The 22,612-nt window shown below is 38.7% G+C and overlaps 1 protein-coding gene, 1 long non-coding RNA gene and 1 other non-coding gene across 4 annotated transcripts in view; 1 reads left to right on the forward strand and 2 right to left on the reverse strand.

The window, feature by feature from the left end:
* Positions 1-22,612, reverse strand: part of Mroh9 (maestro heat like repeat family member 9) — a 62,511-nt gene that overhangs the window by 5,216 nt on the left and 34,683 nt on the right. Inside the window, exons 11-20 of one of the 2 annotated variants that reach the window (XM_034513567.2) lie at positions 20,735-20,889; positions 19,465-19,630; positions 18,246-18,391; positions 15,270-15,407; positions 13,302-13,422; positions 12,945-13,082; positions 11,364-11,540; positions 7,007-7,159; positions 6,777-6,893; positions 5,711-5,813 (exon numbers count right to left, since the gene is read on the reverse strand). In XM_034513567.2, coding sequence (XP_034369458.1) covers positions 5,711-5,813; positions 6,777-6,893; positions 7,007-7,159; positions 11,364-11,540; positions 12,945-13,082; positions 13,302-13,422; positions 15,270-15,407; positions 18,246-18,391; positions 19,465-19,630; positions 20,735-20,889 — 1,414 coding nt within the window. The remainder of the gene's footprint in view (positions 1-5,710; positions 5,814-6,776; positions 6,894-7,006; positions 7,160-11,363; positions 11,541-12,944; positions 13,083-13,301; positions 13,423-15,269; positions 15,408-18,245; positions 18,392-19,464; positions 19,631-20,734; positions 20,890-22,612) is intronic. The other variant, XM_034513568.2, reaches the window with a different exon arrangement.
* Positions 7,152-11,857, forward strand: LOC143443711 (uncharacterized). The gene is made up of 3 exons (XR_013112917.1): positions 7,152-8,107; positions 8,329-8,438; positions 11,115-11,857. It is a non-coding gene; the product is annotated as an uncharacterized LOC143443711 (long non-coding RNA).
* LOC117716653 (small nucleolar RNA SNORA17) lies at positions 17,512-17,647 on the reverse strand. Its single transcript, XR_004607768.1, has one exon. It is a non-coding gene; the product is annotated as a small nucleolar RNA SNORA17 (small nucleolar RNA).

Below are 22,612 nucleotides of genomic sequence, written 5' to 3' on the forward strand. Positions count from 1 at the left end.
TGCTCCGGACAGCTTCCTATGTTAAATTCTAAGAAGAAATTGAGCATCCTTGGAGTTACTCCAGTTGTGGTGAGACAGCCACTAGGCAAGAATTGCCACTTTCCTTCTACAGACAAATTACTGTCCAGAAAAGGACACACTTGCAGAATAGTCGACTGATTATATCTGCCTAGACAGAGTAATCAGCCCTTAATAATTCTGCAGCACTAAGGTCTGTCAGATGATCCTGGGCCAGAAGGCAGAAGAACAGATGCTCCAACGTTTTGAAGTAGAGCGAGTGTCCAGGTGTTCAGAGGTCTCTATAAATTGGCTAAGTTTTAGAAGCTATGCTTTGTGCTTCCCACAATTATAGTCAACTCAGTCATTCTGGATTTCTGATGGGGTTGAAAACTTATAGCTATTTACTTTGAGAGAAAAGATCTGAGTGTATGGTCATCAGCTGACATTCATCCTAAAGCCAAGGAAAAAGCCAGGTTCAGAACTAAGTGTTTTAGTTAGGATAGATGACAGAGGTGCTAGTTAGTCAACAAAAGGATGGACTGGGTATTAGGACTATCTTGTACCTCACTGGTACAAATAGGCATAATTATGCTCTAATTGTATTTTGAGAGAAAAGTTTCCTTTTAACAGGAAGGGTGATGTGTAGGAGGAGCTAAGGTGGGAGGAGTACTGAGAGGAAGAAAAGGAGTAAGAAGAGGAGAAGAAGAAGGAGAGGAGAAGCTAGGTGATGAAAGAGAGATAGAGGGGGGAGACAGGGAAGCAGATGTTCATGTATCTCCACCAGTCAAAGATAGTTGATATATCTAGGTTGGGTAGTGGGTTACACCTCTGATTGAACAATACCAAACTTATAAAGCCTATGATTAACATTTCTTAAAAAAATGTATAAATGCAAAATGAAAAGGGGGCATGGGATAGGGGTTTTCTAAGGGGGGGGGAATGGGGAAACAGGATGGTATCTGAAGTGTAAATGAAAGATCTAATAAAAAAAAAAAAACATATGGGGGAAAAATTTATTTTGTATGACCCAGGAACCCATAGTATAGGGGATTGTTTCCCAGCCTTAAAATTTGCGAATCTTCCATCAACATGTCGTCTTGATTTAAATTCATGTAACCATAGCTTTCTACTTCTGTTCCATAGTAAATCAAAATAAACTCAGGAGTAATAAAGGAAAAAAATTTAGTCAGATGAGTAAAGTGTACAATCACAAGGGCACACCACAAATGGGAAAAATGTGTTTTTCCATAGAGGCATCTAAACAAATAACAATAGCCAGTTGTAATGAATAATCTGAAGTAAACTGACTCCTATCTAAACTCACATCTAACATGGACACAAAAGCATAAACCAACAACAATTTTTTATTTTATTTTATTTTTTAAGAAACAGAGCTCACAAGACTTGTCTTGGCTTTTTGAAGATTTTTTTTGTTTGTTTGTTTTTTGTTTCTTTTTGGTTTTGTTTTGTTTCTGTTTTTGTTTAACAAGCACACAGAAATCTTCCCAAAGGCCTCCATCTGTCAGTAATATAACAGCATAGAAGTGTCCATGTTCCAGCAAACAACTTCCCCCCACCCCATGCTCATGCAAATGGCACTGCTTAAACTCTCTCTCACATAAAAGGTCTGAATGTAGGAGAGGAGCTTATTGGGGAAAGGCTGCCAGGGAGAGATAGAGAGATAGGACAGAGTAACAGAGGAAGAGGAGGACAAACCTCATTATGCACATGCATAAAACCATCAAATAAAAAAAACAAACAAACCTGCGCTAGATGTGTAGCTCAGTAGACAAGTGTATCTCACGATCTCCAGAACCATGGGAACAGCAACAATAATGAAAACATTTACTCTGCAGTTTGATGGATGTTACCAGATCATCCCTCTTAGGTAAAGTAATGCACAGCATCACTGTGATGTAAATCCGTTTCCATTTTCTTATGACGGGGGTCAGAACTATGTAGCACAGCACAGTAAAACAATTGGGCCTTCAACTTCCTAAACGCCCATCAACTTGTGAAAGACAACAAACATGTGGTACATTTATGCAATGGGATTTTGTTCTGATGCTAAGAAAAATAAAATGGTGAAATTTGCAAGTAAGTGGATAGAGCAAGAGGCGACCATTCTGAGTGAGGTAACTCAGACGCAGAAAGACAAACATTGCATGTTTTCTCCTATCTGTGGGTGTTAGCCCTTGCAGAAAGACAAACATTGCATGTTTTCTCCTATCTGTGGGTGTTAGCCCTTATGTTTTGGATAAGTGTGTTTCATTTATAATGTCCTCAGAGGATGGAAAGTAGTAAGAGCACACAAGTGTGAAGGGGATCCTCCAAGCAAGTGTAAATAAAGTACAGTCCTATGTTCCTTTTCTAAATGAAGTTGTAAAAATGTTACATTTAATTACCAATTTATCTCTCTGTCTGCCTATTTATTTAAATTAGATATTTTCTTTATTTAAATTTCAAATGTTATCCTCTTTCCCGGTTCCCCACCCCCTGGAAATTCCCTATCCCATCCTCCCTCCCTTGCTTCCATGAGGGTATTCACCCACCCACCCATTCCCACCTCCCTGCCCTTGAATTCCTTTACACTGGGGCATCAAACCTTCATAGGACCAAGGGCCTCTCCTCCCACTGATGCCCAAACAAGGCCATCCTCTGCTACATATGCAGCTGGAGCTATGGGTCCCTCCATGTGTACTCCTTGGTTGGCGATTTAGTCGCTGGGAGCTCTGGGGGGGTCTAGTTGGTTAATATTATTGTTCTTCCTAAGGAGTTGCTAACCTCTTCAGTCCTTTCTCTAACTCTTCCATTGGGGACCAATGTTATTTACATGTTACTTTTTTTTTTTTTTTTACCAGATTGTTTTCTGTTTTTTAATTTGGATTTTAGAATTGAGACTTCATCTTGGCATTTTTTTTTTTCGTTTGATAAGTATGAAGTGTCCTTCCTCATTTCTTTTGATTACTTTTGCTTGAAAGTCTATTTTATTGGATATTAGAATGGTAACTCCCACTTGTTTCTTGGGACCATTTTCTTGGAAAACATTTTTCTAGTCCTTTACTCTGAGGTAGTGTCTGTCTTTATCACTGAGGTGTGTTCCTTGTATGCAGCAAAATGATGGATCCTGTTTGCATATCCACTCTGTTATCCTGTGTCTTTTTACTGGGGAATTGAGTTCTTGATGTTGAGAGATATTAAGTACCAATGATTGTTAGTTCCTATTATTTTCTATTGTTGGAGGTGGTAGTGTGTGTGTATGTGTGTGTGTATGATTCTCTTCTTTTGAGTTTGTGGTGAGATGATTAATTTCTTGTATTTTCTTGTGTGTGGTTACCCTCCTTATATTTGAGTTTTCCTCTAGTATCTTCTGTAGGGCTGGATTTGTAGGAAGATATTATTTATATTTAGTTTTGTCATGGAATATCTTGGTTTTTTTCATCTACGGTGATTGAGAGTTTTGCTGGGCATAGTAGCCTAGGCTGGTGTCTGTGGTCTCCTAGTGTCTGCATGACATTTGTCTAGGATCTTCTGGCTTTTAACAGCTCTCTTGAGAAATGTGGTATAATTCTGATAGGTCTGCATTTATGTTATTTGGCCTTTTCCCCTTATAGCTTTTAATATTTTTTTGTTCTGTACATTTATTGTTTTGATTATTATATGGCAGGAGGATTTTGTTTTCTTGTCCAATCTATTTAGTGTTCTGTAGGCTTCCTGTATATTTATGGCCATCTCTTTCTTTAGGTTAGGGAAGTTTTCTTCTATGATTTAGTTGAAAATGTTTTCTGACCCTTGGAACTGGGAATCTTTACCCTCTTCTATAGAGTTTTTTCATTGTAAAATGTTTTGTTTTTACAGAGTTGGCAGTCCTTTTTTTAATGGCTTATATTATGTATTTTACATAGAAAGCTCATTTACCCTGTGATTATCAAGTATATTTTCCATGTTAGTCATGTCTTTTGTAATTATGGCTTCAGTATTAGTGCTGACTTTTTGAGTATTTGACTACCAGGAATTTGCTTAATGCCAGAGCAGAGCAAAAAAATATATTCCATATGACTTATCATATATTTAAAGAATATTCCATAAACTCCATATTTTCATCAGTTAAAATTTGTAGCTTACCCTTCAAAATATTATATAATTTGGAGGATATTTCTGAATATTATTTTGTTCAATATTTTCTGTCTGTTCATTGCATGCAAACTGTAATTACTGTAGCTAAGCTGACATCTGCCATGGCTGCTTGATTCTTGGAATGCTTTGGGTTAGAAGCTTCACTGTTCCTGCACATAAGTTCTTTATATTAACTATGGGATCAATGTATAAACTTTGTATAATCATCAATGTATAATCCTCACCCTTTTCTATTGAGTTTTTTCATTGCAAAATGTTTTGATTTTACAGAGTTGGCAGTCCTTTCTTTTGATAGACACACAATCAATGTATATTCTAAAGTATCACAGTAGTCTAGACACTGATCCCTCCTGTATGACCTTTGTTCTTGTTGATGATTGGCTAACCTCTCCTGTATGACTTTTGTTTTTGTTGATGACTGTATTAGTCCTACTAACTGTAGATTCCCTCATTTGCTGGTTATAGTTGTTTTCCTTCTGTGTGATGCTTATGTGTCTTTCCTCATACTTGTCCCCTGCTACAAAGTCTTACTTCTATAGGCTTTGCCTTTTTTTCATCAGATGTACCCTGTATATTTATAGATACATTCAATATTTATTTAAGGCTTTAGATTTTCAGAATTATTTACTGTGAGTCTCATCCATTTGGTAAGTGTATCTTCTATTTTTTTCTCTTTTCCCCCCTTGAATTGCCTCTACAGAAAAATAATTCTGCCCTTTTATGAAGAAGCTATTTACTGGGGGTTCCCTGGTTGTAACACACAGAGATGGAAGGTTCCAGGTTATTCAGGAGATTGCATTGGTTTGAAGCAAAGTTATATAATCTGGCTCTGTCTGTCTGTTCTGGTGTCTGTCTCTGTCTCTCTTTCTCCTCCTCTTTTTTCTTCTTTGTCTCTCCCTCCTTGATCCTCTTCCCCCTTTTCTCTTTCTTCTGTGGGAACAGTGCAGATTAGAGATTAGGGATCAGAATCCCCAATGTTCATCATGGTTCAGCTATCACCAAAGTTGGAATCCTGAACTACAGTATTGTTAATTTTATCTTCTTAGTGAGAGAGTCATGAGCAAAACCACAACTACTGTTGGTCAGATTTGTCCAAGGTCAAAAGCTTCAGTTGTAGTCTCTTCTCTTAGTGTTTTTCTGGGCTTGCCCATATACATTTAATTTTTAAACTTCACTAGATATGATAGCTGTTCCTTATTTGTTATAGCTTGTACTTACAGGTATTCATGTTGTATTGAACATGATGTTTATATGAAGTTTTAAGTTGTTCTTGTTTTTTTAGGTAGTGATTTTAGGCAGTAGAGGGGAATAATACTACATTATAAAATTTTATTATCCATCTTATTGAACACATTTTATGTAATTATTAGTAATATATGTAATTATTAGTAATACTTAATTTGAGTTGTAAAATAGAACTCTAAGTTAATCACACATATTAATCTGTTCATCCTATTTATCCTGACAGGTATTGTCAATCATAAAGATCTGTTAATGTTTTAATAAATACTTCTGACTTGAACACTATTTTGTATATTCAAAGACAAATTAAAACATATTTAAAATCATTTACCTACTAATATAATGGCTCCTTTCTTCAGAAAGGTTCGAGAGCTCCCCAAGAACCCCAAGGTATCAGATATTAGGTCTGTAATGACACTTTCATAAGAAGAAAGCTGAGAATAAAAAAAGAAAATAAACTCTTAATTTAATAAAACATATTTGGTTCCTCTAGAGAAGTGTCAAGGCAAGGGACCTTAATTACTTAATTGCTAGTATGAAAGTAAGACCAATTTATAACTGGAAGATTTTTTTTGTATGAATGTACTGTTCTGGTTGCTAAGTTTAGTCTCTTTGTGATATTCTGAAACCAGTGCTATGTTTCTAATCCATGTTTGTGTTTCTAACCTGTGTTATCATCCTCTCATCCTCACATTTTTACCCTTGTTCATACTGTGTTTCAAAAGACCAGCTCACGAAGTCATAACAAAATAATTCCAGTTTTCCTTTTGGTGATGTGAAATGTTCTGTTCCAGTTTATATACATTCTCAGCTCAAAATAGGAAGAAGAAAATAAAATGAATGATCCATGCTGAGGGTGTGAAATTTTTTTCTTTAATCCCAAACAGCAGTTTCTACCCTGTGACTTGAGACCCCAAAGGGATCATTGCAAAATACAGATACTTACATTATGATTCATAACAGTAGCAAAATTACAGTTATGAAATAGCAACGAAAATAATATTATGGTTGCAGTCACCATAACATGAGGAATTGTATAAAAGGGTTGAAGTAGGCTCTTGAGCCTATGAAAGCTTGATGCCCCAGTTTAGGGGAATGCCATGGCAGGAAGGTGAGAGTGGATGAGTGGGATGGGGGAGGGAGGATGGGATAGGGGTTTCTGGAGGGAAAATTGGGAAAGGGGATAACATTTGAAATGTAAATAAATAAAATATCCAATAAAAAGGAAGGCTGAGAACCACTGATATAAAGCGCTTACTGTAATTATAAGCATTATTATCTTTTATTCACATCCTTTCTACAAGATCCTCCTTTTCATGTCTGTATCTCCCATCATTTGTGTAACTTTAAAGTTGTACTAACACCCCTGATGACAGTTAAAGCAGAGTGCCACTTACAAGGTTGTTGCAGACATCGAGAACCACTGACTCAAAATTGTAAGATTCCTCTTTGAGCAGATATGCTGTTGACCACTTCAGTTGTGTAATGCAGATAGTCAATGTATATCTACAAGCCTGAGAGACAGAAGAGATGAGTGAGGCTTGATTTGCATAAAATTTGATTTGCATTTGATTACATAAAACACTGTGGTACTCTTAGTTGAGAGAAATAATATTAAGGTTTTTACATTCACAATTCTTGGTTCCGTAGACTCCAAAAACAGGATTAGGGGCACAAGGCTTCCTAGGACTATATGCTGCAGCATCCAGTTGTAGTGATTCATATCCATAAGTAACTCACCAAAGTGCCGAATGGCCATGCACTGAATGTCACCATTAACCTGCAACATGAACACAAGAAAGTCCTCAGTGGAGCATATTAGTGCTACTTTTTAAAATCTATTTATCTTGGTTTAATATCACCACAATGTGCACTGTTAATATGCAAAGTTTTATTTGTTTACTATAACTTAAAGTGTCACCTTAATGAAATATTGAAGTTGAACTTAAAAAAGGAATTATAAAACAAATTCCATATTTTCTGGTCTTTTTGTTTCATTTTGGTTTTTTTTTTTCTGTCTTATTAGCTTTCTATTACTTTGTTTTAATTTTGAGAGAGAGAGAGAAAAATAGCTAGCCAGATAGCTGATAGCTAGATGGTAGATAGAATAAGAAGCTGAGTAAGTAGGAGCTTGGGGAAGATCTAGGAGAAGTTGGGTGAAAGTAAAATATGACCAAAATGTATTGTATGAAAATATTTTAAATAAAAAGACATAATTCAGTTTGAGTATTCTATTCATAAATAGAAAGCCAATAAGACAAAAAAGATAACAAAGTGAGTTTCTTAAATTTAAGAAGATAGTAGTTAACAACACTTAGAAAGTATAAATGAAGATAATATGTGTAAGGTGGGGTTCATTCTATAAGAGCGCTCAGCATCATGTGGGCATGCTGTCCTCAGTGCTAAGGTCCTCCATCTCAATGGGAATTTTGCACCCTGGCACACAACTTAGTTTCCAAAGAGCATTTGTGCCAAGTTGGGAAATAGGGTGGGGTTGTACCATTGCAACACAGATAGCAAAGCTAATTTTAAATTAATTTTAAAATTACATCAACTCATGTTAAGGAAGCATTCATGGTCTTATCTTTAATATATTTTTAAAATATACAAACTACTTTATCAGCCATATGACTGATATTAAACTTTCTGTGAATATTAAACTCTTTTTGCTTCAGGTTTCTACATGGACATGGATAAAATGAGAAGTCTCAAGATGCACAACTTTCTGGTGAGATTTTGTTTAAAGTCTTAGCTGTTTTTGTTTGCATTTTCTGAATGGCTAGGATGTTGAATTTTTTTTTTTAAAAAAAATGTTTCTCAAGTATTTGTATTTCATTTTTTGAGAATTCTATTTAGTCCCATACCTCAATTAATTTTTTTGTTTATTTTCTTAATTTTTTGAGTTCTTTATTATATATTCTAGACACTAACCCTCTACCAAATACATAGGCATGCTCTTCTGATCTGCATATCCACTGGGGCAGATTGGTGTATTTGCTTCTCTCAACACCTCACAGTCTGCAGGTCTCCCAGGAGAACTGTAGCAGCCAGTGCAACAGGTAAGACCACAATAACCACAGCAGCTGGGATTCCAAAGGAAACCAGCAGATATGGGACCCCTCCTCTTCACATAAACCCCATCTCCCTCTGGTCTGCACATCCTCCAGGGTAGATCTGCCTATCTGTCCCCTCTCAACACCCCAGAGTCTGCAGGTCTTCCAGGAGATCTGCTGTAGCCAGGGACACAAGAGGTATGCTACAGACAGAGACACCCAGGTCAGTTAACACCAGAGATAACCAGATGGCAAAAGGCAAGTGTAAGAACATAAGCAACAGAATTCAATACACGTTGGCACCATCAGAACTTACTTTTCCCACCATAGCAAGCCCTGGATAACCCAACACACCTGAAAAGCATGGTGCTGACCTAAAATCCCATCTCATATAGATAATAGAGACCTTTAAGGAAAATATAAATAACTCCCTGAAAGAAATACAGGAAAATGGGTAGAAGCCCTTAAATAGGAAACAAACCCTTAAAATAGAGAAAAACACAGCCAAACATGTAAAGAAATTGAACAAAGTGGTCCAAGACCTAAAAAATGGAAGTAGAAACAATAAAGAAATCACAAATGAGGCAATCCTGGAAATGGAAAACCTAGGAAAGAGATCAGGTGCTACAGATGCAAGTGTAACCAATAGAATAATAGAGATAGAAGAGAGAATCTCAGGCATAGAAGATACCATAGAAAGTATTGACACAATGGTCAAAGAAAATACAAAGCATAAAAAGCTCCTAACCCCAAAATCCAGGAATTCCAAGACACAATAAAAAGGGAAAATCTAAGAAAAATAGGAATAGAAGAGAGCAAAGATTCATAGCTCAAAGGACCAGAAAACATCTTCAACAAAATTATAAAAGAAATCTATTTATGAAAGAAATCCCCAATCTAAAGAAAGAGATGGCCATAAATGTACAAGAAGCCCACAGAACATCAAATAGATTGGACCAAAAAAGAAAATCCTCCCCTCATATAATAATTAAAACACTAAATGCACAGAACAAAGAAAACATATTAAAATCTGTAAGAGAAAAAGGCCAAGTAACATATAAAGGCAGACTTACAGAATTATACCAACAGAGACTCTAAAAGCCAAAAGATCCTGGACAGATGTCACACAGACCCTAAGAGAACACAAATGCCAGCCCAGGCTACTATACCCAGCAAGATTCTCAATCATCATAGATGGAGAAACCAAAATATTCCATGACAAAACCAAATTTAAACATTTTTCTATTAATCCAACAGAGGATTCTAGAAGGAAAACTCCAGCACAAGGAGAGTTTCTACACCAAAGGAAAAAAAAAAAAAAAACAAGAAAATTATCATTTCACAACAAACCCAAAAGGAGTGATTCACACATACATAATATCACCTCCAACAACAAACATAACAGGAACTAACAATCATTTGTCTTTAATATTTTTCAACATCAATAGATGCATTTCCCAATAAAAAGACATAAGCTAACAAACTGGATACTCAAGCAGGATCTAGCATTTTGGTGCATACAAGGAACACACCTCAGTGACAAAGACAGACACTACCTCCGAGTAAAAGGCTGGCAAAAGTTTTCCAAGAAAATGACTCCAAGAAACAAGCTGGAGTTGCCATTATAATATCCAATAAAATAGACTTTCAACCAAAAGTTATCAAATGAGGCAGGGAAGGACACTTCATATTCATCAAAGGAAAAATCCAGCAAGATAAAGTCTCAATTCTGAACATCTATACCCCAAATTCAAAGGTACCCACATTCATAAAAGAATCTTTAAAGCTCAAAACACACATTGAACCCCAGTAATAGTGGGAGACTTCAACACCCCAGTCTCACCAATGGACAGATCATTGAAACAGAAACTAAATAGAGACACAGTGAAACTAATAGAAGTTATGAACAAAATGCATTTAACAGATATCTACAAACACCTTCTTCTCAGCACCTCATGGTACCTTCTTCAAAATCAGTATAATATTCATATAATCTTAACATTATAATCATCATTATAATCAATCATAAAACAAGCCTCAACAGATAAAAGAAGATTGAAATAATCCCATATATTCTTTCAGATTACCATGGACTAAGGCTAGACTTCAATAACAACAAAAACAATAGAAAGCACACATATCCATGGAAACTGAAAAACTCTCTATTCAATGATAACTTGGTCACAAGGAAGAAATAAAGAAATTAAAAACTTTCCAGAATTCAATTAAAGTGAAGACATGGCATACTCAAACTTTTGAGACACAATGAAAGCAGTGCTAAGAGAAAAATTCATAGCAACTTAACAGAACACCTGAAAGTCTTATTGGAGTATGTGTGTCACTGTGGGAATGGGCTTTACGACTCTCCTCCTAACCACATGGTAGCCAGTCTTCTCCTAGCAGCTTTCAGATGCAGAGGTAGAACTCTCAACTCCTCCTGCACTGTGCCTGCCTGGACTCTGCCCTTCTCCTGCCTTGATGATAACTGATTGAACCACTGAACCTGTAATCCAGCCCCAATTAAATGTTGTCCTTATAGGAGTTGCCTTAGTTATTGTGTCTCTTCACAGCAGTAAAACCCTAACTAAAACCCTCTCCTATGTAATATTCTCTAAGACTTGGAGTGGTGAGCAGATAAGCTCTTAACATTATAATAAACATACTTCTGTGTCTGTTTTACAGAAAAGAAAAGTGATTTGCCAAGACTTTGAAGAAATCTCTATGTCACCATGATATTAGTCGTAGAAGAGGGATTTACACCCAGCCCAGGTTCAGTGTTAATCAATGTATCTACTAAGCTGAAATTTATCCAGGGACAGAGATCTGTCTTGTACTGGATCATCCTAGGATACAAGATCATCCTGCCATCTGGGGCTTAACTGAACCTCAAAAACTAATGGTTTTACACATGTAATCACATCTGTCACTTACATGATCCATCAGAGGAGAGTAGCTGGCAGCAATCCTGATGCACAATGTGGAATAAATTGCCTTGTCCAGTTTGCCCAAAATATTTCGAAGGGTAAGCATGGCCTGAATGATGACAGTGTGCTCTTTTGAAAGGAAAGCATCTAGAACTGGGAGTAAGAGGTTGCAGACACTTTCTATCTGTGAATAAAAGGGGGTAGAACATTGAAATTAAGAGACTTGGACTGATAATTGGTATGCACATTTCTGAGTTTAGCATGTCAACTTACAAGTCTTCTTTAAACCTCTTAAAAGTTTTGTAAACTAAATGTTTCAAAAAGTCATTGTTAAAAGTTATTTACATAAATTTATAGTTAAGTAAAATCAAAAGTAGTATTAACAGTGATAAATTCTAAAATCTTTTGCTGATATACGTTTTATTTTCTGCATTCTTAAGGCTATTTATGTTCTGTGTATGAATAGTTAAAATATTAAATAAAGTTACACTGTACAGTTTGGCACAATTGTTTTTAATAATATACATTTGATATCTTGAAATTTGCCATGATAATAACATTTATACCAGAAAATTTTGATCTTGTGTTTTAGAGAGTTGAGACTAAATATTTACTAACAAATCTGGTACTGTCGCCTGTAAACATGAGTAACATGAGTGTGAACTGTTTAAAGGGAAACAGTCTGAGAGGCAGATCAGAGTGGTGCATAAACTGTTTCTGGACTGTTCAAAATACTTTGAAATTTGGAGTTTTAAGATATTGGAGCCTGATTAAATTCACCCAACTTGGAAATACTCACATGAGCTCATGAGGACTGACTTAGTGACTCTCATTGTTACATAAGGACCTAACAAGATAGACCAGTGGACCCCAACTCAGAATTTCTGGTTCTGCAGGCTTGAAATAGGTATAACAATTTGCATTTATAACAAATTTTCAGGTGACTTTTATGCTGGTGGCCTGAGGATCATACTTTGAGCATCAACATAAATTGTTACATAAGTGCTCCTATATGGGGGGTGGCTTTCAGGAGGAGGAGGAGTCTGCTAGAGGTTAGAATCTTCAGTGAAGTCTGACTTGAGGTTGATCACCAAAAAGGGCCAAAAATGCAAACACTTGTGAGTGATGAGGAATGTGTTGTAACAAGAGACCCAGGGGGTACCCCAAGAAAGAAGTCAAGGAGTACAGAGATATGGAGAGGGAGTGAACAGGTGTTGATGATTTAAACTGTAAGAAGAGTTTACCCCAAGAAAGAAGTCAAGGAGGGTACCCCAAGAAAGAAGTCAAGGAGTACAGAGATATGGAGAGGGAGTGGACAGGTGTTGATGATTTAAACTGTAAGAAGAGTACTTAATCTGAGCAATGATGATGACTAAATTTTGAGCATGACATGGTTTTGTGGAGAAATTATGAATAAAGTGATAAAACCACTGAGTTGATTCATGCTCTCTCTATTGTATTGAGTTTCAGATTTTGATAGTTTTAGCTGTACAGAAAGTGAAAGGCACCAAGGTTTTATTACAAGATGCTGAGCAGTATCAAGACATCCAATCATGACACACAAATGTGATACTTCTCACACACATACTTCACTGAAAACTGGCGCCATGCTGGCAATTTTCTGAAGGCTCATTTTGCCAACTGAAGGATTGGAATCATTAATCCAGTTTCTAAAGAGGACCAAAAATTCTTCTGGTAATGATTCCTTGAAGAAGTTGTTCAGAAGCTTAAAAAAAAAAAAAAACAGACCAAAACATACAGTCAATAAATTAACAAGTAGAGTCAGGACTCCTCTCTGCCTCCCCATTTGACTTGGTATATCTTTTACTTTCTTAAATTTTTATAAGAAAAGTATTTGAGAGGGAAATTGGATGCTGAAGTTTTAAGTTTATTCTAGGAACGAGAAGGAGAAATCAGTTGGTTACAATCTACTATTAAAACTCACTTCAGCAAAGAATATTATGGTGACAATACTGTCTTCTGACCTTCTAGGACCTTCTACTGCAACCTTGTAGACATAATGTAGGGTCTCTGGAAACTGTGGAAAGTTATATTCACTGAGAGTTCTGTAAAGAAGTACAAGGCACCAATTTAGCCAAGCAGAAAAGTATTCCACATCACCAAGTAAGGAGTCAGTCATTACCTGCCTACAATTGACTACCCAGACAGAGGGAAAGTTATTCTAAAATATTCCCTTGTATTGATGATGCTTGCATCATCACAGCAGCTGTAGCATCAGAAAAACCTTTATATTAACTTCGAGGAATTATGCAAGCCTGGGTCTCTACAATATTTCTTTCCTTATCATCATCTCTTTTCTTTTCTCTCCTAATTTTTCCACATTAAGAAAAGTCCTATTTTTGCATAAGCTTCCATCAGTTCTTGACCAAAGAGTGAAGAAATACATATCTAAACGGCAATTCAAGGTATAGGCTTTGGATCACACTCTTCCTTTTGGGATGATTTGGGGTTACTCCATAGAAGGGTGCATAAGCTCTGGTTTACTAAACCATTTTCCAGAAACAGTAGCCAAGCTTAGACTTGTCTTCATAAACTGTCCTGAATCTAATGGGTAGAGATTGGATATTTGGGGAGTATATGATAACTTTCTGTTTCAAACTTCATGTCCTTTTGCTAAAGCTGTAAATGTTCATTCAAACCACAGAACTCACAAATACAAAGCTTTGCCTTCCAAGTAATGTTCTTGCCGGTCTGTGGACTACATTTTGAGTAGTGCTAAGAACAGGGTGATGATTAAATGAATACTTAATCTCACTTTTGCTACAATGTGGGAGGGTACTATTTATTTAGCTGTCAATGGCTGCCAGACTGCCAGGAAGGTGATGGGCCTCATTTTATCTCATTTTATGCACAATGAAAAAAACTGTATTGGATCATGTTTTAGTGGACTCTGTCTATATTTTTCTTGTGTTTCCCACCTATGAAAATGCCTGTTTTTGAAGTCATAAATGTCTCGGTTTTTTAGACTCTATTTTTTTAGAATAGAAATTCATTTCCCACAGTGTCATGTTTTAGGTGCTCATGTAACTATAGGACTTTTCTTAGCATCCCTTCTTTCTTCAGACATCCATATAGTTGAAATTGGTGAAAAGCAAAGTAAATTTTCTAAGATTTACTTGTTATTTTCATTAATTAATGCTATATACTTGAAGATGATCTGACTCATATGACATGACTTCTTTTATCTTTTGGGTTTTTGCTAATTTAGAAAGATCTAAATAAGTATAGTATTCATTTAAAAAGATATGTTCTCAAAGTTCATATGCCAATGTGATACTCATTTTTAGATGCATCTAAAGCCCATAGGCCACATAAAAAGTATTCTCTGAATTGGTCACAATTATAAATTATCCTATGTATCACCAAGACCCTGTATTCTGGATTTTGTTGTTCAGAAAATTTGATCTCTATAATCAGAAAGATTAAATAAAAACAAACTAGAGAATCAATCTCAAAATATTTCTAGTGCAGGAAAAATATTTTTAAAAATTGCTTCCATTACATTTCTCAGAATATGTTTGGCTAATTGAGTACATATCTTTGCTAGACCTCTCTAAAGCTAGAGGGCATCTGGCACTTTTGAATATCTACTGAACAGGGAACAACTAACATCTTTGTATATGAAAGAAAACACTATTCTATTTGGGGGTGGGTTTAGGTGTGTCATCGAGCAGAGTGACGCTGGGTGTTTCTGTATCACTGAACAAGAGGAAGACAAAGGGGAATCTATCTCAGTAAAAATCTTCAAATCATCAAAAAAAATTAGAAATGAAGTTGCATTGTAGACTATTAGGAAAGTTGTAGAAAATTTGTTCCCATATAAGACACCGCAAAGAAGATGGGGATAGTGAGACTGAGAGCAAGAGCTCTACCCAGAGTCCCCTGTTCTTACTTCACAATGAAGCAGATCCCATACTGGTAATCTCTGACTTGAGAAAAATGGGCCCAGAAATTCTTTCTCTCCAGAGCTTCATTCACTTTCTCTAGTCCAGAACAATTCAGCAGAGCCTTCAGGGCATCTCTTACATAGCTGAGGCCCAGAAAAGAACAGATATTACAGGAAAGCAACTAATTACAAACAACCTGCTATTTTGAGAAGCATACAGTTTTAGAGAGAGGAATAGAGGAAGGTAATTGTTAAACGATTTCCATCTTTCCCAATGAACATTACGTAGACTGCACAAGTTAAAATAAAATGGTAGCAACATAAAATGTAGGTCGAATCATACTCACAGCTTACTATCTTACCCAGAAATGTAATAACTTAGTAGAACTATCAATTTCCTTTGGGAGAATTCCTAAATAATCAGAATAGGTTCCTATCTTCTTGGGAGTGGTTTGTGTATGTCTTTAAAAAATGAATATATTATTTTTTCAACTTTTATAGGTTCTATGTGACTTTCACTTCATGCACCCCAATCCCATTCATCTCCAACACCACCCTCCCCCCCACACACATCCTTGCAACCTCCTAAACCCAACAGAGGAAAAAAATCATTGTGGAATCACTGTGTCTCATGGTATATCCTTTTGTCTACTTTTTAAAAACATTTTTTGCTTGCAAATGTTCATTGCAATGACTCGGTGGTCTGGTAGGAGGCCTCTGACTTCTGCTATTCCACCAATACTGGAACCTCACTGGAACTCCTTCTTTATGTCCTGTTGTTGCCCCGTGCAGTGGAGACCCTGTAGTTTTGGATCTGTAGGATGGGCTCCTTCATGTACTTTAGCAGTTTGTTGATGGCGTAGATGTTGTACTTGGGCCAATTCAAAGCCCTGTATCTGGGCCTGAAAAGTATCTGAGCTGGTCAGCCCTCTGGCTTTTCCACTCTCCTACTCTCAGGGTACCCTGCTGTCCAGGCAAGGTACAGAGCTGGCTCTCCTAAGTGTGGCAGCTGGTAAGGGACAGGGCAAGTTCTCCCACCCTCATGACTCCAGGGCCAGCTCTCATGCTTGTCATAGGTGGTGAGGACCAAGAGAGAAGAGGAGGGCATCTCTTCCTCATCTGCACAATCTTGATTGAAGAGCAATCAAGAGGCAGAACCAGCTCTTCTATGCTCATGCCCTCAGGCTGGCTTACTCTCAATACCCACATCCAGAACCAACTCTACTATGCTAGGCAGCTGAGGTACAGGGCCTTCTCTCCTGAGTGCTGCAGATAAGGAGGAGCAGGGCCAGCTCTCCTTTTCCTCTGATACCAGGGCCCGGTCTCCCACCTGCTGCAGGTGGCAAGGGGCAAAAGGGGAAGAGGGTATTTCTCCTCATCCATGCTACCATAAGGGAGACAAGTGGCAGAAACAACCCTTCTGCACTCATCCCCTCAGGGCAGGCTTGCCTGAAACTTCTGCAATGTGCAGAGTACACTCTCTCAAGAACTGTAGCTGGCTAGGGGCAGGGTTAGCTCTCCTGCCCTCCTATCCCAAGGGCCAGCTTTCCCACAATGCCTAGGTGAGGGGTGGGGCCAGTTCTGCATAGCCTTCAACCATTAGTATGTTCTCAGGGAACATATTGCCTGGCCTTTGATGGTAACATCCCTGCTGCTGCAGGGCCATGGCTCTAGACATGGCTCTGGGTGATAGCCCAGGCTAGGACCCTACCATGGTATCAGATGGCATCACTGGCTGTTCCTCATTATCAAACTATACTTTACTATCCTCAAGTCTACAGTTCTGCCTCTCTTCATTATGCCCATTATCTGTTTCTCTTTCTTTTCCATTTCTCCATCACTTACCTGCTCCTTTTACTGGTACCTGGAGTCTATGAGCACCCAGAGTTGTCTCAGGAGTACAACGCCACTTTGTGGAGTACAATGCCATGCATTATGGAATCTGGCTAGGGTCATCTCAGACATGGTCTGTACCCCCAGGTCTGTGCAGTGCCAGACTGGGGGTCATCTCAAGCTAGCTCTCTGTCTGGGCTCCATGGCATCGGTCTGGTGGTCGTTTCAGGCTTGTTCCTCACCCAGGCCTACCCAGGTGGCAAGGGCCATCTCTCTCGGGCTCACTGACACCTGGTGCTTGCAGTCCTACACAAAGTTCTTCTAGCCTTCATCTAGCTTCCTGCCCTGAGAACTCATCTGGGCCTGCACAATGAGGGACATGTGGTTGATTGTCTCAGGCTTGCTATTTTCAGGGAACGTTAGGCTGCTAATCAATCAGATATTCACAGGTCAGAGCACACTTGAGCATAGACATAGCCTCTCTCTTCTCTGCCACCTACTGACATGTGACATGATATAACAGTCACAGCTGTGATGCCTCTAGGAGCAGGATTAAATATTTTGAAGATCAACTGTGCTCTGTTTAACTTAGATGTTCATACCAGACATGGTGAATAGCTGACAGTTGTACTTAGACTTCCCTTTCAGGGCAAGAAAACTAACTCTTGTTAGTTGTCCAAAAGGAAACTGTGAACCTTGACCTGAAACAAAGGACTGATGTCATACTGCCCTCCCCCACATCATATCCATATCAAATTGTGAGATAGCTTCTAGTTTACAGTGAATATTTGCACACAATGTTCTGTTTGTTGTTTGCATATGCACTAACTCTGAGAGGTTAATATCAGGGACTATCTGAATGGCAGAGCTTGACTGTATTGGGCTGCTGCTTCTCACTGATCTGACTGCAGGGACAGTAGGAACAAATGGTGTTCTGTACTATTCACTCTTTCCATATGAAGGGGAGAGCCTAGTGAATGCTCCTGGACTCAGGAGGATTACTCTTCTGAAGACATTCTACTCTTTAAGGAGAGAAGACTGAAATAAATGAGACCAGAATCTCCCACAAGCTTATAGCAAGTTCCATATAAACCCAAGGGAGCCTCTGAATGCCTATCTCCCACTGAATTATAACTAGCATTCTCTTACAGAGGTCTTTCCTGTGCCGTCTCTTTTAAATGCTGACTACAGTAGAAGAGTTGAAGCAAAAGGGTCATCAGGAACTCAGGGAATAACTTGACCACCACTTTCCTATAAGAAGTCACAGGTAGAAATGTGCACAGGGCCTGAGATGCCTACAAGGGAAGGAAAGTGGGGTTAAAACAGGCAATTGTGTCCCTCCAAAGACTGTCAGTCATACAGAGGGCAAGAATGGCTGCAAGCCTTCCCAGCCTCCTTCAGCATGCATGTGTATTCATTCAGCTACACTCACTAAGTCAGTGGTGAAGCAGGAACTGAGCCAAGCTTTCTTGGTAGTGAGATTCCAAGGAGCTGGTAATGGTTCCCCTTCAGCTGTCAGATTTATGGAGAGAAATTTGGTCCTCAATGAGGGCATATATCCCAAGATGTACTTCCTATGTGGCCATGAGGAATAGTCTTAGTAGTAAGAAAAGCTTTTTGGGGGTTGTTAAAAACCCAGGCAAGTGATATAGTCAACAGGAGATGCAGCAAGTCATCTTTGAATCTCTTGACCCCTGTTATAGTGACCCCTATAATCCCTACTATCGTCCATATACATATCCATAAACATCTCATATTAATAAACAATGGCACCCCTTTTTATTACATTTCTCTCATTGGCTCTTAGGCTTGATGATGTTTTTCCATGAGATAAACGTGATAAATGCCAGTGATATCAGCTCCTCATGTGACTAGTGAAAACTTAGCTGGTAGCCATCTCTCTACAGTCATGTACAATTTGCCATTGGGCAGATCACTGTGATTCTTTGGCTTTTTTGCTATACCAGCCACACTTCCATTATGACAGGATTTTACTCTGCTCTCTGCCTTTCCAAGATGCATATAAGTATTGCCCTGCATCAGCCCAGAATTGTGATTTTAAGTCCTTTCAATATGGAGGTGTGCCATGTCCAACTTACCTTAAATTACCACGGTCGCCTTCTTTCTCTCACATGTACAGCTTTATGCTTCTTTTGATATTAAATGTACATACTTGTTCTTTCTCTCTGTATCTTAGCAGAATGCATGCTCTGATAAAGATGTGGCACACAATAAATATATTGGATAGATGGATGAATGCATGATCGGAGTGGCTGTGTCAAGGAAGTGGGGCTTAATTTGTGCAGATAGGAGGAGTGTCATGATCAGGAAGACAACACAGAATAGAAATGCTCATGGTGTCACTTACCGCCACAGGCATCATGTTGGAGGCATAAAGGGAGAAGCGTCTTTTCTCTCCTAGGGAATCCTCTATCTCCCCAGGCTTTCCTTTCAGTATTAACAAGATTGTCTTCAGCACTTCAGATGCAACAGTTGACTCCATACTTGCTGCTTGCCACAGCAGTAGCAGAGTTCTGCACACACAAGGCATCAAGAATCATGTTTACCATTTGCAGTTCTAAGTTTGTTACAGCTAGCAGAAGGGAGGTGAAACCTCCATCTCCTCCAGCGTATGAACTGTAGAAATAGAACCATATGATTTTTCTAACCTCTCCTAATGTTAGAGTTGTACTGACCCATAGAATCAAACTAACAAGGTTTTGTTGTTTAATATTTCTTATGGTTCTAGGTCATGAATTTCAGATGAACATTAATGGGCATGAATTTCAGGTAAGCATTAATGGGCAGAAAATTCTCAATTGGTTTTACTAATTTTTTAAAAACGATTAACTTTGTTTTTGTGTGTGCACATGAATGTGGGTGCCTATGAAAGGCAGAAGAGGGCATTGAGTGCCCTGGATCCAGAGTTGGTTGTAAGTCACCCAATCTATGAGTGCTGGGAACTTAACTCTGGCCCTCTGTAAGAGCAACACTTAACCAGCAACACTTAACCATTGAGCCCTTTCTCTGGCCCTTATTTTGGAGCTTATGTCTGACCTTAATAAATAAGAAAAACCTGGGCTGGCAAGATGGCTCAGTGGTTAAGGAGACTGGCTGCTCTTCCAGAGGTCCCAAGTTCAATTCACAGCAACAACATAGTGGCTCACCAGCATCTATAAAGGGATCTGATGTCCTATTCTGGTATGCAGGTGTACGTGCAGACAGACCAGTTGTACATTAAAACAAAATTCATAATAAATAAATAAATAAATAAATAAAACTATGTTTGAAGTTTTTCTCAAGAAAAAACATAAGTTAACAATGGACAAAAAATGCACTATTTTTTTGAAAAAAAAAGTTTGGGTAAGATTTTTAACAGAACACAATTTAACCCCTCCTCCCAATAATGGCATTAATAAAATCTTGAGGTCCTACTGTGTGCTAACCATTGCACAAAGTAACATGTAACATATGATCCTATTTAAACCCTGCCTAGACAACTTAGATGATGCAAACACAAATTTCTTTTCAGAAAAAGAAATTGGGATTGACTGCAAATAAAGCATCAAGCTTGGGCCATGTAACTGTGGAGCTTGTGGACCAGTACGCACAGTGGGATAGTCTGGGGGAGGCCTTACTCGTCTGCTGGGACTGGGAACTCCATGAGCTGAAAGATGACCTTCTTAGGGGAAGCCCGCGTCAACAGGCTGATCGTGTGCAGCAGGACACCCTTCATCATGTGAGAAGAATTCTCACAGAGCTGATCATAAATGTTGTCCACAATTTTAGACACCTGGAAGAAGAATTTCCTCAATCAACAGAGATGTCAAGTTCCTTGTTCACCTTTAAAGGGGGCCATTTCTCTGTTACAGGAATTCAGCCTTTATTGGAACGGCCAACATAGCAATTAGCATATAAATAAGCAGTAACAGAAAGTATACTTACATGATTGCAATGAAATACACATTAATGGTCAGGAATAAAGTCATGTATTTATGGGTATTTGGACAAAAAAGGTCTAAAAGGGCAATTGGTTGAGGTGATAAATTGCTGAGACCCATTTCGCTTCAGTTTCTCTTTGGTTATTGATTTGCTGTAGTAGAAGGTAGTTTCACATCTCCAGTTTTCTGTTTGACCCCTGTTCCTGCCTCCAGTGATGTGCTACAGCTTCTTCTAGGAGTCTCTCTGAGGGCTCTTTCCTATTGTGTTGGGAACTCTGTTGGCTTAAGGACTCCCATTTCTCCCAGGCTGTGTTTGGCCTGTGGAATGAACGCTCTTACCCATAGCAGTAATGGGAATTCTCTATGAGGCAGACTTTGCTTGCCTGCTTTCTGCGTCTAAATGACTTCCCTTTGCCTATCTTCGTCTTCTGCAGTGCACAGCTGTGTCAGGAGAGGGAACCGTGAGTCCTGTATGTCTATCACCATCAAGACTGTATGAGTTTGCATGGGGATCTCTACCCAAAAGGCCCTCTCACTCTTGACTAAAGGTTGGATTTGTCAGCTTGAAGTTGTCAATCTTTGAGGCTGAGCTTTGTAATTCGAGCCCCAACAGTACCATGGAGCACAGGGGAGCCTTATAAGAAGTGAGGTTTGCATGGTTCCTGCAACCCCAGTTACATGGAATGTGTACAGTGCTTCATGTGCATAGGATGGCCATGATGTCTGAGAAGCTGGAAAATGAAACGGAAGGAAAGGAAAAAATAAGGTGTTACAGTCTAAGTACATCTCCCAAACTTCATGTTAGAAACCCAGCTCTCAAATGCAATTCTCTCCTCCTCCTCCTCCTCCTCCTCCTCCTCCTCCTCCTCCTCCTCCTCCTCCTCCTCCTCCTCCTCCTCCTCCTCCTCTTCTTCTTCTTCTTCTTCTTCTTCTTCTCCTCCTTCTTCCTTCTTCCTTCCCCCTCCTCCTCCTTTTCCTCCTCCTCCTCCTCCTCCTCCTCCTCCTCCTCCTCCTCCTCCTCCTTTTCCTCCTCCTCCTCGTCCTCCTCCTCCTCCTCCTCCTCCTCCTCCTCCTCCTCCTCCTTCTTCTTCTTCTTTCTCTCTCTCTCTCTTTCTCTCTCTCTCTCTCTCTCTCTCTCTCTCTCTCTCTCTCTCTCTCTCTCGTGTGTGCCTGTGCAGGTGAATGTGGAAGCCAGAGATGGATGTCATAAACACTATTTCTTTATGTGTTTGATTTAGGGCATGTTTGAGCCTAAGGTTTGCTCTTTGGACTAAGTAAAGGAGCCCCAGGAATCCACCTGTCTTAGCCCACCAGTGCCAGAGTTGCAGACACACTCCACTAGGCCTTGCTTTTATATGGGTTCTAGATATCAAACTCATGTCTCCATGATCTCTCAGCAAATATTTTACCCACAGAGTCATTTCATCAGCCTCAGATATGAAGTCTTTAAGAGATGACTTGGTCCTGATAGGGGATGTCACTGCTCATGAGTGGTTAGTATAGTTATCCCTAGGAGTGGGCTTATAATTGTGGGGGTAAGTTTGTGATAAGAGAATGAGTTGACCCCTTCTTTGT

The sequence above is a fragment of the Arvicanthis niloticus genome, chromosome 10, assembly GCF_011762505.2.
Source record: "Arvicanthis niloticus isolate mArvNil1 chromosome 10, mArvNil1.pat.X, whole genome shotgun sequence".
NCBI lineage: Eukaryota > Metazoa > Chordata > Mammalia > Rodentia > Muridae > Arvicanthis > Arvicanthis niloticus.